Source organism: Acanthopagrus latus, chromosome 2 (genome assembly GCF_904848185.1).
Source record: "Acanthopagrus latus isolate v.2019 chromosome 2, fAcaLat1.1, whole genome shotgun sequence".
NCBI lineage: Eukaryota > Metazoa > Chordata > Actinopteri > Spariformes > Sparidae > Acanthopagrus > Acanthopagrus latus.
In genome coordinates, this window is record NC_051040.1 from 5172185 (window position 1) to 5187432 (window position 15248).

Consider the following 15248-nt stretch of genomic DNA (forward strand, 5'->3'; position numbering starts at 1 on the left):
TCTCAATTCAGGGTTTGCATCCTTCGGAGGATGCATTTGAAGGCCAATTACATCACAACGCCATGCGAAGGCTGCCCCAATTCAAAGGCTCCTCCAAATGCAGCCTTCTTTTCTCTCTTTTTGGAGGATGCACCGCTGCTATCCTTCGTGGCCTCACATATCCCAAGATTCTTTGTTTGCCTGAAAAAAGAAGAAAGAAAGAGAGAAAATAGCGACACGGCTGGCGTAGATTGTCACTTTCGTGGGCCTGGGTGGCAGAAATTGTGACGTAAGTGTAAAGATGGGAACATCTGGTGACGCTACCAGGAAATACTCCAAAGGCTAAACCGTCCCATTTAACCACAGTTGACATGGTCAACCGTCAAAGGTCTCTCTGAAGGACTCGCCTTCGAAAACTGCAAAGGCCGGGTCCTTCGAAGGATGCAGACCCTGACTTGAGACACGGCAAACAGACTTTCTCACTCTTTACACTCTGCCTCCTGACTCCCTCCTCTAGCCCCTTCTTAATGACTCTGGCCACTAGAGGGCAGCACCACTGAAAAATCACCCAGTGTTGGACAGGCTTCGGGGCATATGCGTGTGATAGTCAATAAGCTGAACATGAGACAACATGTCCGTGTGTGTCTGTCAGGAAGATATATATATAGCTTCGAAACTTGAAGGTAGCACTAGAAATTTGGAAATGGCAACAAACTTTTCAAATAAGCTTCGCAAACTCAGAATACTTGCTGTAGTTTAGATGCTTAAAGTCAATGCATATAGTGTGAGTGACAGTTCACTGGCAAATGATTTCAGAGTCTCGTTAGAGCTGTCACATCGTGATTTATTCCATGAAAAGTGTGATTTTTCACAACACTTCTCTCGAATGAGGGGAAATTTTAATAGCTGTGATTGACTGCAGGCAATTAGAAGGGATAGGAATTGTCAACATACAGTCACAACAACATCGCCTATGTAAAATACTTTGAAATAATATTTTGATTGTTATTACATCCTTTGTACCACACATGGTTTGCACTATAAATAAGACGAAGTACACATGCTCAGCTGACTTCACAAGCTTATCTGTGTTTTGCACCAATTACTGCCGAGCAGACACAAACTGCAGCTTTATGTGAAGCTATATTTGCACAGTGAGGTCACAAGAAAAAAACGTCTTAATAGTCTTACATGAAATGGGGGTGTTGGGTGATCTATTAAGGTTCATTCTTATTGTCCGAAAATGGAAACATGTAATTAATTACATCAGCACAGTGGTTTGGATTGACAGCTGTAGAGTCGTACAGTCTGCATCCGGATGAATGTGAGATATATATATATATATATCCTTCCACCAACAGATGTTTTCTCTCTTTGTATGTCTGTAGGCACAGCTTTAATGAAGAAGCAGACCTGCTAACACTCCCGCAGAAAGGGACCCTCTTCAACAAGTATGGGGTCACCATGGAAACCATTTCTCCTCTTGTCTATCATCAGTGGCCTTTCAGGTAAGACATTCAAAAGATGGTCAAATGTAGATGCAGAAAAATAACTAGTCCAGCGTTTTGTTATTTGTGTGGTTACGTACTTAATTCATCCCGAATGTTTCCAACAATGTTCCAACAAGAAAAATGCATAACTTAATGGACTGTGATGACATATTTCATTGCACAACCTGTTAATCACTGTAAATATGGTGGGAAAAAAAGCCAGCAAACACATGGGCTTCCCACTCTATTGTTTTCCATTGCTTGTATTGTTTGATCATAACTTAGATTTTCATATATGTTTTCACTGGTGTTGGTAGGCGGTGTTTAAAGACACCAGTTCACAACGTCATCAAACTCCATCTTTAGCCTTAGTTTTGATTTGAGAGGACATGAGCAGCTGATATTAGTGGAACTGGTTCGCTGTGTGTAAATCTCCTGCATTGACGCTGCAGTTGTAGACGTGTAAGAGCTCAGAGAATCATCACTTATGGATGTGAGAGGAGGTTCTGCATCTTTTCATACTTGGAGAGGATGAATATGCGTCTTTGAAATGATGAATTTTTTGCACTTAAATCTGAGAAGAGGTGAGGATGTCATTGCTCATTAAGCATTCCTTTTCTGAAAGGCTTTAGAGTCTCCGGTATTTGACAGGTTTTTCTACACCGTTGCAGTAAAAGGTCTATGACTGGCTGTATGGCGATAAACAGAAGGAACCTTCAGGAAAATAATCAGTTTCAGCCTCCTGTTGGCAGGACCATGCTCCACCCCGTGAGCTGAATCTTTTGTTAGCACATCTTAACTGTGATTAGAAGTAAGTGCAAAATTTTGAGTTCCAGATTAAGTGTCTCTCTTGGTCAGTCTAGAGCTTGTGTTTGCAAGTCTAATGCATTCTGCCTTTTTAATGGCTCTTTAACCCCCCCGGAGCAGAGTTCATGCACCCTGTAGCTCTCTCCGGGCTTTGTTTCTGGGAGTCAGACACACAACGCCGACCTCGCTCGTCTGCTCGTTAAACCATACTAGAAAATGGAAACAACTGTTTCTTAACTTTTCATCTTTATAAGAGAGGGGCTGGAGTTTCATATATGTATCACGTGTAGGGTATGGCACTTTGGATGAAGAGTACTACAAACACTGTAATAAAACGGTCAAGATCGTACCTTCCTATGAATGCTGCAGGTTTATGGTCTGCTGTATTGTCATCAGGCTTCGCTCCAGTATAGCTGGTAAAGTCTCTTACAAGCGAAAAAACCAGTCTGAAGTGGAATTAGGCTTCTTCATTATTATTCTGGTTCTGTGTAATCTCTAGCATTGCCCTGTTGCTGCTCTGTGAGTCAGTGACTTATATCATGCTGGCCTCAGTGCTCATAGGACTATTTCTGTCACCCATATCGGGCATGTTGCTGTGAATCTCTTCCGTCTGTGAGTCTCCTGGCGTGTAAAAAATGTAATTTTCTCAAGAACAGTTTTGTAGGTAAAAGCGTTAAGATGATGAATACTTTCAATTGTGGTCCGTAAGATGTTTAACATTCACGACGGTGTAAATAGGTGTTTTATTCACATACTTGATATCTAATTTGTTGTACACCGCTGCAGCTTGCACCACTGGGTAGTAATTATATGTGCTTGCAGAGACAACGAACAACAAAGCCATACATAACAGCAAAGCTGTTTCAGGGTGACACCACTTTGTTCTGAGGTAAAGAGCAGTGTAAGGCTTCCACGGTGAGAGATAGGTAGCTGTTTGTAAGAAGGCTGTCAACCTGAACGTCAGTTCAATATTTATTCATATTATGCTGTATACATGTATTCCTCATGTATTCTTTTTCAAAATGTATGCCAATATAAAGACAGGTCTGTGGTCTAATTTGCATAATCACTTGGAGGTTTGTTGAAAGCATTTTAAACAGTTGTCTTTAAAGTGTAAATCTTTCCTCCCCATGGAGTTTGTGAAAGTGAGTCAAAAGAGGTGTGATGGTGAGGCTCTGCCAGCTCAATATGTGTTTCCATCTGAAGAAAGACTTGTTATTTCTGCCTGTGCACGGGTCCAATCACATATATAACATATAGAATCATATATAAATACATTACCTCATTGTGATCCATCCTGTGATCTTTACAGCAGCAGCCGCTGGTGTCGTAGCGCTTCTGTCAAAAGGGGCTAAATCAACAAAAACTAAAAAAGTTCCTTGCAGTCACTTTAACATTTATCTGTGCAGCAATTTATAATCAAACTTCAGAAATTGTTGATGCCACAAAAATCCATATACACAATACCGTCACATTCAACCATCAAACACAACTGAAAACTGAAACCAACAGATTTAAAGATATCTTCACCAGATATGGATGTAATTGAGAAAACATGAAACTGTCAGACTCCATCTTCACCCCGTGTGCTAGTCTCGTGGTGTCATATCTTACGAAGACTCAGTGAGCAGGTCAGAGGACGGTGCGGTGGATATTGGCACACTTAAGAAAATTGCAGTTCTGACAGTTCAGCGTCTGGGCCTTGTGCGGTTTCGTGAAGCACATCAAGGCATTGTGAAGTAAAATGAAATTCCTCAAGGGAAAACAAAAGACACCTTCATTATCTGCCCGTCATATCCCGCGCTGCCACCCTCTCAGAGCTCCAAGTATAAAGAAATGTAAGAACAACTATTTTCATTGTTTGATCAGCATTTTAGATTCTTTTTTTTTCATTCTTATGAAATGGTTTAGACCACATTGTTTGTTAAAATATTCAGTGTCCAAGTCAATCAGATTGAAGAATTACTCAGAGTGATACACAGACTAGATAAAAAGACACTTTTTTAACTGCGATGTCAAATGACTATCGAAAACTTGTCAGACTAACACAAGCACTTAAGAGATCTCTCAGAAATGTCTCATCTGTTGTGAGTGTCCATGTGCTTTATCTGAGATAACAGCAGTGGCCATGGCTACTACTCAAGGTACTGTTTTGCTATTTAATATTGCAAACATCACGAACAGAGAAAAAGGGTAAAGCAAATGGAATATGAACAGGCTCTGATGTGTCAAGGTCTAATGTGGTACTGACAACAAACAGCAACATAGTACTATTGAGTATTAATGTTATGATCGTCATTTTCACCATCTCTGTCCTGGATCTATTTCTAACATTTACACACATGGATTATCTGCTATTTATTTTACTGTATCACAACAACTAAATGTACATTTCAGAGGCACTGTGTTCCTGCAAAGCCCAGTCTGCTCTGATTGGTCAGCTCTCACAGGTCTGAGCAGCAGCTGTTCTGAGGGCATGGCTGAGGACGGCGACTGTGTATTTGTGCTAACACAACCTCAGCGGCTCGTTTAAAGTCACAGTTTGTCAATATGGGCTGTTTGCAATTAGATTGAGCTTTTTTTTTTATATATACTTTTGCAGTATTTGTACAACACCTAGACCTGCTGACAAAGAAATCTTACTTTCTACAGTATGGCACATTTAACCTCAGCATTCCCACTGTAAGTCACTTTAGAAAATGTATCGAAAGGATTAAATAAGGGCATTCACTGTCGCTCCAGCTGCAGTTTTTTTTTGTTTGTTTGTTTGTTTTTTTTCAAATGAACTAAGCTTTGCATTAGAAAAGAAGCTCTTGTAGAGACGCTGGAGGTTATCTTTTATCTGTTTATCAAGACTTTCACTAGTTTATCAAGTTTATAAACAGGGACTTAGTGGCTTGTGCAGTTAATTTGTTTCGGTTGAGTCAATTCTGTCTATTGATTTTCGACCTGAGGATTTGGTTCCACGGTACCTTGAGTGCATATAGTTGACAGAAATTGCTCCGTTTGTTCATTACACGTATCTCAGCCCTCTGCTACTACACTGTCTCCTGTTGTCTTACTGCTTTGCAAAATAATTGCTTCACAGAAAAAAATGGCCAGGCTCTTTCTCAAAGTCCTTATAGGGATTTAGAACGGGATCGATTTGTCCACCTTTACGTTCCTGACTTATGTAGAGAGAAATACTATATGTGACCTTGTCTACTTTTGTCTAGACCAAAATTGTCATTTCAGCCATGGGAGGTAAAAATATCAAGATTGGATCTTGAGGAGCACAAACAAATTAAAATATATTGAGTTTCATGAAATCAGATTCCTGTTTTAGTACACTGTGTATCTGACTGGCATTACGGGAAAGCAAAGACTTCTTGTGGGTGCTGCTCATATTTTAGATTCAGTCAAATATGATAATATGCAAATGTACCTTTAACTGCAAGTCATTAACCTTTCGGCAATGATGACGTCTTAAAAATAAAAATGCCATTTCTCGAACATTCAATTATAGTCACACTGTTTTCACATTAGCATTTTATGCATGACAGATATTACCCAGTGTCTGCTGTTTGTGTCCTGTTTCCAAGCATTGTAGACAAAATACATCTTGCATATGCACTGTAGTTTCTGAAGCGCTCGGGCTCTAAATATGTAACACAAACTTGATGGAACTTGCCATTTAAATTAAGAGTAAAACAGCATGCACTTCCTCCAAGAGGAAATGTTTTCTCTCTCAACACGTACAGTCTGTGTCACTGACCACAGTTAGAATAAAACTATTCTGGTCCAATATATTATCTTTTATTTGATGGAAATTCGAGTAGTCTAGTTTCTCATATTGGCATATTAAGAAACGCATCCCGATGTCGCCAACTTGATGATCACAACACTTCCTGTGAGTATTGCGTTGTGCCATTTTGTCCTTTATATAATTCTGTCCTGCATTTCTACCGCTGTGAAGTCTTGGGTTTGTGTTGAATGAAAGAAGCCAAGAGATAAAACACAGTGCAGACAAATTAAATTTTATGGGCATCACATAAAAACTCTAAAAAGCAAATACACACCATGCATCAATATTGTCTCCAGGCACATTGTTATCTCATAACTAGCTATGACAGGTCTTTACTTTTGTTTGCTTTCTCTGTTCTTTGTCCTCGATTCATTTCTTTCTTTTTTTTTTCTCTTTTTTTTTCTGAGATCATTGCTGTTTGGTTTATCTGAGACTTTTATCAGGTCTCCTGAAGGAGCTTGTGTTCCCTGTCATCATCCATCTACACATTAGCAGTTGCATTGCCTTATCGGTGACCTGAATCAAATTTGTAAAATCATTGTTGCACATTTTGTCTGCAGTGCTGATACCATCATGATATTGATTTTGAAACCAAAAATAGAGAAGAAGGGTTTACACGATGAAGACACTGCACTGTTGAATATTAAGAGCGAGGGAGAGTTTTTTTCCTGAACAGTTACTCCGCCAATGTTGGACCATAGGTAACAAAGCAGTCTATAAAAGTAGTGATTTTCCACTCCAGTCAAAGCAGCGCTGAGAGCTGAGTATGTATGAGTCAGAGATATGTCACATTTTAATAAGAGCGCTGCACTTCAAACTGGTTTTCAATATGCTCATCAGCTGGAGCTGTGAGCAGCCACTCCCAAGGGCGTGATGCGGCCTTTGTTTTATTATGATACTTTTGACATGATGTGCTGTGTAACGGATTATTGACCCACTGTTCGGTCTCAATATTCAGAAAAAGCTCACTTTGAAGACAGCCGTTTTATTTTCCTCTGGACCTGTCCTCTCCACTGCCTCGTCGTTTTTCGCCCCGCAGATATTGAAATCAGTCGAGAGCAGCACAATTAGATCTCTCTGGGGTTTTAAGAGTGGGCTGGACAGGCATGATGTCTGGGGCCATTTCTTTTGTCCTCCCTCCAGTCTCTGATTGAAATACAATGTAGCTTGGGGTGTTAAGTGTAGAATTGTAATTCAGCTGTTCCTCAGGTAACTGTGAGCTTTTTTAAAATACTATAAGTGCGTTGCGGGGAATATAGACGTCTAGTGCTGTATAAGTGATGCATGGAGTCATTTTTCCCCAAGGGCGTGAGAGTCATGCACCAGAAATATGGTTTGCATATGGATAAATGGGTGATTATTTGCATGCACTACGCCGTGCCCGATCCTGCAATGAATTTATCGCTGTGATTGTACACCTTGAAAAGTAAACATTAAAACATGGAGATTTGTTAAAAGTCACACCCACAAGCCACAGAGGCTAACTGCAAATTCTTCCATGTTCCAACATCTCAGCAACCTAAATACTAATAGTGTAGGATACATAGTAGATAATTCTGCAGGTTATTAACTTTGTAAATACAGTCCAAATACACCAACTTTGGGAACTATTTATGGTCCCACCATCAGGGAGTTATGGACTTCCTCCAACTGGCAAGATCGATCCTACGTTGTGACAGCCTCTCCTACACTCACAACTTGAGCCCAGGAACTAGAAAAAAATAAATATAACTGTCAAAAAAAATGAGAAGAAAGTCATTGTTGATTTCTCTAAACACGAGAAGTTGGGCGCAACATTCAAGTCTTGGCAGTTCAACAATATAATAACCACCCAGGGATTTAAAATTGGCATTTCAGAGTACATAAGTACATACAATGAGCCTGTGTGCTCATGCCAAAGATGGTGGAATAGACTCCTGCTAATAACAGCCAATTAGAAAAGTTTGTTGTCATTTGCTTTTGTTATTTTAGTTACAAAAAAAATGCACGTGGCATCTGCTTTTGTGTCATGTCACAGTAGAATTTTGTTGCACCTCCAATATGAGGATTAAAAATAAGTATTTCATCAGTGGAAAGTTGGCTCTTAAATGAAACTGGGCTGTCTATGCAGTAGAAAGATGAAAATATTTTTTTGTAATTGGTGTTGCATGACCACAGAAAAAAAAGGGGCCGAGGTTATACTTTTATTCAAGCAGACTGCACTGCACCACACCAGACCAATGAACACCCACACTGATGGGTGACACAGGTTTTAGCCTGTTGTCTGTTTTGAAACAGGAAACAGTAAGTTGACAGGCTAGTGACAGACATTATAGTATTGCAACAAACAGGATTGTGGTTCATATCTGATCAGCAGTGTCCATTTGAGCAGTATAATTTTAGGTTTTCAGGCTCCTTTTTCACGAGCAGAATTAACATGGTAGCTTCTCCAGGTTCAGAAACTTTCTGCATTGCAGCGAAACAATATGCTAATATGTTTCTGGAAGTATTTTAGGTTTGGCTTCTAGTTTATCAGCACTGCTTAGTGAAGACAGTTTGATTGGAGCTTGATGAGACGCTCCTCTCTCGATCCATGGGAGAGAGAGCAGGGGGCATCTCTGTCTCTCAAACCAAACAATTCACAAGTACAATATGGAGTTGATACCACAACCCAGCAGATAACACATCCTTTCTCATCTGATTCGATTTGACTTATTTTTGTTGGCAGTTTAATATTGTTCATTTGCATAAACTACCAATGTTGTAGTTACACAAAGCTGGTTGGAAAAAAGGTTTGAATTAAGAATGAAAATAATGTCAATGCCCAAACATGCTGGATAAAGTCTTTTCATTAGGAAACTTGACAATATAATACCATACATCATGCGACACCACTGCGTTTCCATCTTGCAAGGTTGAACGAACTTGTCCAATCTCCATAGTCCTCGAGGATCAGGGAAAAAAGACAGGGTTTTAGTCAGTAGTCCGCTGTGATAGGAGGTGAGGTGAGGTTGCATATGATGTATGGATTGTTCTATCTGTAATGATATTCCGCTGAATAAATGGTCTCAAGCATAATCAGCTTCAGTCAATATAATCTCCCTGTGAAGGTCTTCATTAATCTTACAGGCTATGGCTAATCATGTCCGTCTACTTGAGCCCCAGTGAGCGTCTCACCTACTTACTGTATGTTATTCTAATTCATTTTTCACGCCACAGAGGCTGCAGACAAATCCCAAGACTCGCACATTGTCTCCAGTGCTGCTGTGTCAACCCAATGACCTAATACAAGCAGATGAGTTTCTCACTGTTTCCCCAGGTCTCCCCTCTGCTCACTTAAAACATGTCATCCTCTCTTAGCCTCACCCTCACCTCTGTTTTTGGTGTGTCTGCAGCTCCAGTCCCTTGTTTCAAATCCATGTACGTCTCCTCAGTCGGTCACGGTATCTTAGATTTGAACGCCGAATTTATTTACAGAAATGTGATCTCCATTAAGCCCCCACGTGTCTAACACACACATGACAATGAGGACAAGGAAACAGGAACGTTTGGCTTTTTGTTCTTTGCTCAGCTCTAAAATGGCCATTGTGTCCTTCGGTGATGTTATCGTGAAGTTGGTGTGAAGACCTGAAACGATCACCGATGGCATTACGCTAGAACTCCCTGAAATGCAGCAGGTGCAGCCCTTTCAACAACAATGAGCGTCTCTGACTTTGCACCCTCGGAAAGATAGGGATCAGTGGGATAGGCAGGGGTCATTGCTTTTATCAGATGAAGGTGACAGCTGACAAGAGCGAGTGCCTGTCGGCTTCAGTAGTCAAACAAACAAAAGAGACTTTTTTTTCAAGTATGCTGCATTTGTCAAGGTTTAGTCCCAGTTTTATTTTTTTCTTCCAGAGGAAAGAAATTGGACCATTATAACACTGATTTGACAAAATTGCATGCAAAATGTATAGACCATATTGACAAAATGTCCCTGGCAGACCCTCATTCAAGAGAGCGATTTAAAGAAACAGGAATAAAGAGCTATTGCCAGTTAAAGGGTAACTTGGATTTGGGGAATACTACTCTATATATGAAATAATTGGAAGAATGCATAAAATTAAAAAGACAATATGTTAGATGTGTCAGTTTGGATTATTCAAACTCTGTAATTAGTCCAGCAGTTTCAAAGGAGTGTAATGTTAGAAGCCACTGACTGCCATCACCATACATTATAGCACTCTGAGGCTTTCATGTGTAAAATTGGGGGAGTTACCCTTTAATGTCATTGAATTGTATATTCGTAACGCAGTCCATGCACACTGATATGCTTCTCATTTTCATTGTTTTCACTGACAAAACCATGCACGTGCAGCACACTCACGTTATTTAGTTGTTCTGCTAATTTATGAGTAAACAACTGAATGTCAAAAAAAACAAGTTAACAGTTTGTTGAGTCAGGGTGAACCCTGCAGTCAAGATTTGTTATTGGCTTGTTGGTTCCTTTCTTTAGGGACACCTAGATATATCAAGTGCAATCTATTATGTCACCTTCAACTCTCTACAGACAATAACGGGGGATGGAGAAGGTATTCAATGCACCTTTCGATATTATGCAGTACAATTAAGCAGCACCAGAGCAGCCTTCAAAATGACATTTCTGACACTGCGCCAACATAACTGAATATGTCAGAATGGTGACACCAGCCATGTTCGTGTCAAGGAATGTAATTGCTGAAGCGTTCGGATTACTAGGTTCAAATCCTGTGCTGTGTGTTTCTCAGTGTGTCACGCATGCAGAGTGATCAACACTCTGCTGGAATTCTTCTTGGATAGAGAGAAGTTGCTTTAACGCTGCAGGGAGAAGGGCTTGTGCCTTACTGTCATTTTTTATGTGATCCACCTCTCTCTTTGTCCGACTCACTTCTCTCTGCTCGGGATCGCTCGGGGCTGAGACTGTCCAGGTATCTAACAAGTTCGCTTTGATTGAGGGGGCGATAAATGATCGCAGTTAAGCAAGCTTCTTATGTGTCAGGAAAAAAAAAATGTCTGTCTTTTTTGTGTCTTCACAGCGTGGCCACTTTCACAAATAACATAATCATTGCTATCAATCAAGTCAAATGTACTTAGATGTATGTACAACTAGCACTGAGATGATATGACATGTTTACATCTCCCAAGAGAAAATGAGCCTTTCGATGAGCCTTTTGAACCTTGACTGAATTCAAGTCAGTGCAGCTGTCATCTTTTAACAGGATCAACTTATTTTTTTAACAAGCTGTTTCCTTGTCATCACTCAATGGTTTCCTCACCCACACTTCAACTGTCACGGCGAACTGTCAGTCAGAGAGATGCTGGGTCGCGCCAAGTCATCTAACTTATAGATGTACTGTACGTACTGTAACCAACTGGGTAAAATCCAACGTGCTGCTGAGGGGTTAGTCTCACTCAGAAACACCAGCTGTAGCTTCTGTTCTGGAATCTCTCCAGATGTGCACAGCAGCACTGAGCAATGGATGGTTAACAATTAAGCATTCATTTACCATACCTTCATTGATGATGCACATAGCCAAGTATTGTCACCAGGGAGTCGCAGTCTCATTATTGTTTAAGTGACCATAATTGAATTAAACAGGATATAACTTGGATTACATTTATCATGTTCAGTCAATAATCTTGTTACTTCCCTAATTTCCTGCAAAGTGCGACTTCAGCGCTGTGACAAAGGGCCAGTTGGCAGTGGCTGACACTTGAGAATCCTTTTGAATTTCTGTGGAGTAGTTTTGTGTGTCGGCAATGATTCAATCAATAGGCCTCTGTGATGTTTGTGCACTGTAAGAATCTCTTATTATACAACTTTTGATGGCAACATACCTGCGCTAACTTACTGTTATTTTCAAAGATCCTCAAATAAAGGTACTAAGTGATATGGGAGGGGTGAACTGGCGAAACAGATTAATTTAAGAGGTTAAGACCTGACAGTGGATCTGCATTATGGTGTTAAGGACGAAACAAAACAAAACAAGACAATAGCTTTTGCAGTCTGAGAGGTTCATGCTGACAATTCAATTAATCATCAGCAAGCGGGAGGACAATAGGATAAAAAGGCTTCAAACTCGGCAAACTTCTGTTAGATAACGCTCTTTCTAAAGCATGGCTTTTGAGAAATGTCATAAAAATAATTAGATGTTAGGAAACCAATTGTTCAGGGAAAGCTATTGTTCAGTATCTTTATATTTTGAGATTGCAAGTGTGGTGTGTTGATGTTAAACGTAACAAAATATGTTAATTTATCTGCAATTCGTGGTTAATGTTGGATTCACTCAACAGAAAAAATACAAGATTTAGTCTGCTGTTACATTTTGTCTTATCACCTAAAGTTAATATGTTGTTTTACTTTTCTAGCTATCAAAGGAAATAGTGGAGGACTCTGCTGTGTTAAACCAGCCGTGTGCCTCAGCAGCGGGAAACGTACTGTAGTGTTAACCTCAACTGAGCTTATTCCTAGTGAGATACATTATTTAACTGACTACCAACCAACCACTAATTGCTTTGCTTATCAATTTTCAAAGTCACAATACCTTTAATTTCAAATGCAGTTCCATATCCTGCTTCCTCCCCATAATATGTAATACAGTAATTGCTCGCTCTCCATTTGTAGATAGCAGTATTTTTGCAGCTGACAACTCCCCAAGGGCACATAATTATTTCTCAGTTTTGTTCAGTTCTTTCATAGCACTTTATCATGTAGTGCGAAAAATGCTCCCACCCCCAAAACTCTGATTAGACTCTCGCTGAGCTTCAAGCTTCTGCATTTCTCTTTAAGCATTATGTCTGAACAGAAATGGGGTTCAGTATCATCAGCAATTTCAGCTGTTTGTTCCAGCTTTATTGTATAGCGACTCTGGAAAAAAAAAAAAAAGAAAATGTAATGGCGATAAGCTGTCGTGGATTGACTAATTGTTTGTGAGTCGTTACATTTATTGCGTCATAAAAGACAGCACGTTGGCACAATACCCTACATAAAGTGGATTGAATTCTTCAGAAGTACGTAGGAGAAGAGCGCGGTGACGGAAATGACAAGTGACAGCTCTAACTGTAGTTTACATTTCAGAGAGGATGTTATTCTGAACCTCTGAGGGAAGTTGTTTCTCTTCTGCTCTGTTACACTTACCATTTTATTCAATTTGAGACTTCGATGACAGTGAGTTCTGCGATATACAGAGTATCTGTGGTGCCTTGCAAGAAGTGCATGTTTTCACCAAAGGCATACTTGCCTTTAATACGTTGCGTCTAACGGAAGCCTTATGGAAGATGTTCCAGACTGTGTGAGCTCTATTAAGGGTTTTGTTTTAACGTTGGTCTAGAAATAAGGATTAAAAAAAAAGTTTCCACAAAACAAGTTAGGGGCTGTATGAGTAATTTTACTTCTTTTTAATAAGTCTCTTGGTGGTAATTTTGGAAAATGATTGTTCCATTAAGTTGATCTTCAGACTTAAAGAGGAACAGATAAAGGCTCTCTGAGGCTTCAAAGCTCCAAATCTGCACCTTGTTGGCTGACTTTTCTTCAGAAATCTGTTACATCACAGATACTCGGCTTGTGTTTTTCAGCACTATGTTTATTTCCTGCAGACTGTAGGCGTGCCGTCTATGTTTTTTTTTTTTTTTTATTTTGTTTTCACACCTGTTTCATTCAGAGCTGTCTCTGAATCATGACACATCCCTATTCTGCTGGCTTCAGCGGCAGCAAGATTTCTGTCATGTAGAACACTAGTTTGTTGCTGGAATATTCTTTGTACAATAGCATGAGAAAGTGATTTCAGCTTCTCCATCTTAAAGCAGAGGATGACAGTACAGAGAATTTTGTAGATTACGGATGTTACAATAGGCTGTAAAGGCTCAGGATTACATTAATATGAGTTGACGGCTGGACCACTACGTTAAAAGCACAATACTGCAGAGAATGAATAGAAATGGGCCGGTTTATATGTAAGGACAACCCGACCACAAGAATAGTTGTTGTCATTGTACATTTCTGCAAACCATGGACATGTCGAATTTCTATATTTCGTTGAAACGGTATGTTGTGAAAACACTGTGCTTAGGGTTAGGGTTAGGTTTACGACTATTTATTTAGAATTAGTAAAAGATTGTGTCTCAGCTAAGATCATATCACCTGGTTTTGTTGTATCAAAATCAGCAAGAGGAACAGTCGTCTCGTACATGAAAGCCTTGTGTTTGATTCAACCAACCATCCACTCTGTCCTCGATTCTTAATGCTGCTTCACATGACTTCCTCTTTTGCAACCATAGTAATAAGTACAGCCACTTGATGTCACCACCTGACAATAAATGTTAATACGGGTACAGTGGACCTATATGGTTCTGCATTAGCACAAAGTTAGCATTTGCATTTTTTTTTTTTTCTTTTCGCTCCATTTGGAAGTTGATTGTCGTTACTTTTCCTGATATTCATCCAAAACACAATTCTTTGGGTGCAATTTCTGTCTCCTTTGAGACCACTTGTACTGAAAGTCATGACTATATGTGATGCAATTTTTCACTGTGTTTCACCCTTTTTTTTTTCCCCCAGACTTTGCGAGAGCCGTTGCAGCACGGCCTATATCATACGCAGCAGTATTACGAATGAAACCAGACAGCTCGTCAGTGCTCAACTCGCGCAGCAGACCTCGACAACACCACAGTGGTGGGCTGGGCACTCCTGACTGGCCTGCTTTCTCCAGTCACCCCCTGTCAGCCCTGAGTCTGCTCGGCTCTCAGGAGGACTACAGAAGTGAAGGTAAAACTAATGGTGGAGTCAAACCCACAGTTCGTTTGCTCTTGTCTGAAGCAAAATTGAAAAGTTTTGCTTTGGATTTGTTAAAGTTCACATTCACACTTACAAACTGTACATGAAACTCAACCTCACAAATAGCTCATAAATTGTACAATTTCCTTTTGTTTCCGCTGGACATATTTATTTTTTGCTTTTGAGGAGGAATGAGGAGAGAACGCTGAAAATTAATTTCTGTCAGATGTTTTTGCTACTGTGGATGCCTCCTTCTGTGGAGACCATTCACAATATAACATATGGACCGAGATGATGGAAGTGAAGCCAGTGTGGCAATGTCTTAAATGTTCAAGACTCAAGGTTCAAGAACATGCTACTGGTTTCAAAATGAAGTCTGACTGCATGTAAGCTTATGAGAAAATTGACTCACAGTAAA

General features: G+C 39.9%; 1 protein-coding gene across 3 annotated transcripts in view; it reads left to right on the plus strand.

Annotated features, from left to right (window-relative positions):
- The window catches only part of cntn5 (contactin 5), a 104764-nt gene that overhangs the window by 29340 nt on the left and 60176 nt on the right, over positions 1–15248 (plus strand). For all 3 annotated transcript variants that reach the window (XM_037082599.1, XM_037082608.1, XM_037082617.1), the window contains 2 exons: positions 1368–1487; positions 14615–14821. In XM_037082599.1, the coding sequence (XP_036938494.1) occupies positions 1433–1487; positions 14615–14821 (262 nt within the window). In that variant the 5' untranslated portion in view covers positions 1368–1432. The remainder of the gene's footprint in view (positions 1–1367; positions 1488–14614; positions 14822–15248) is intronic.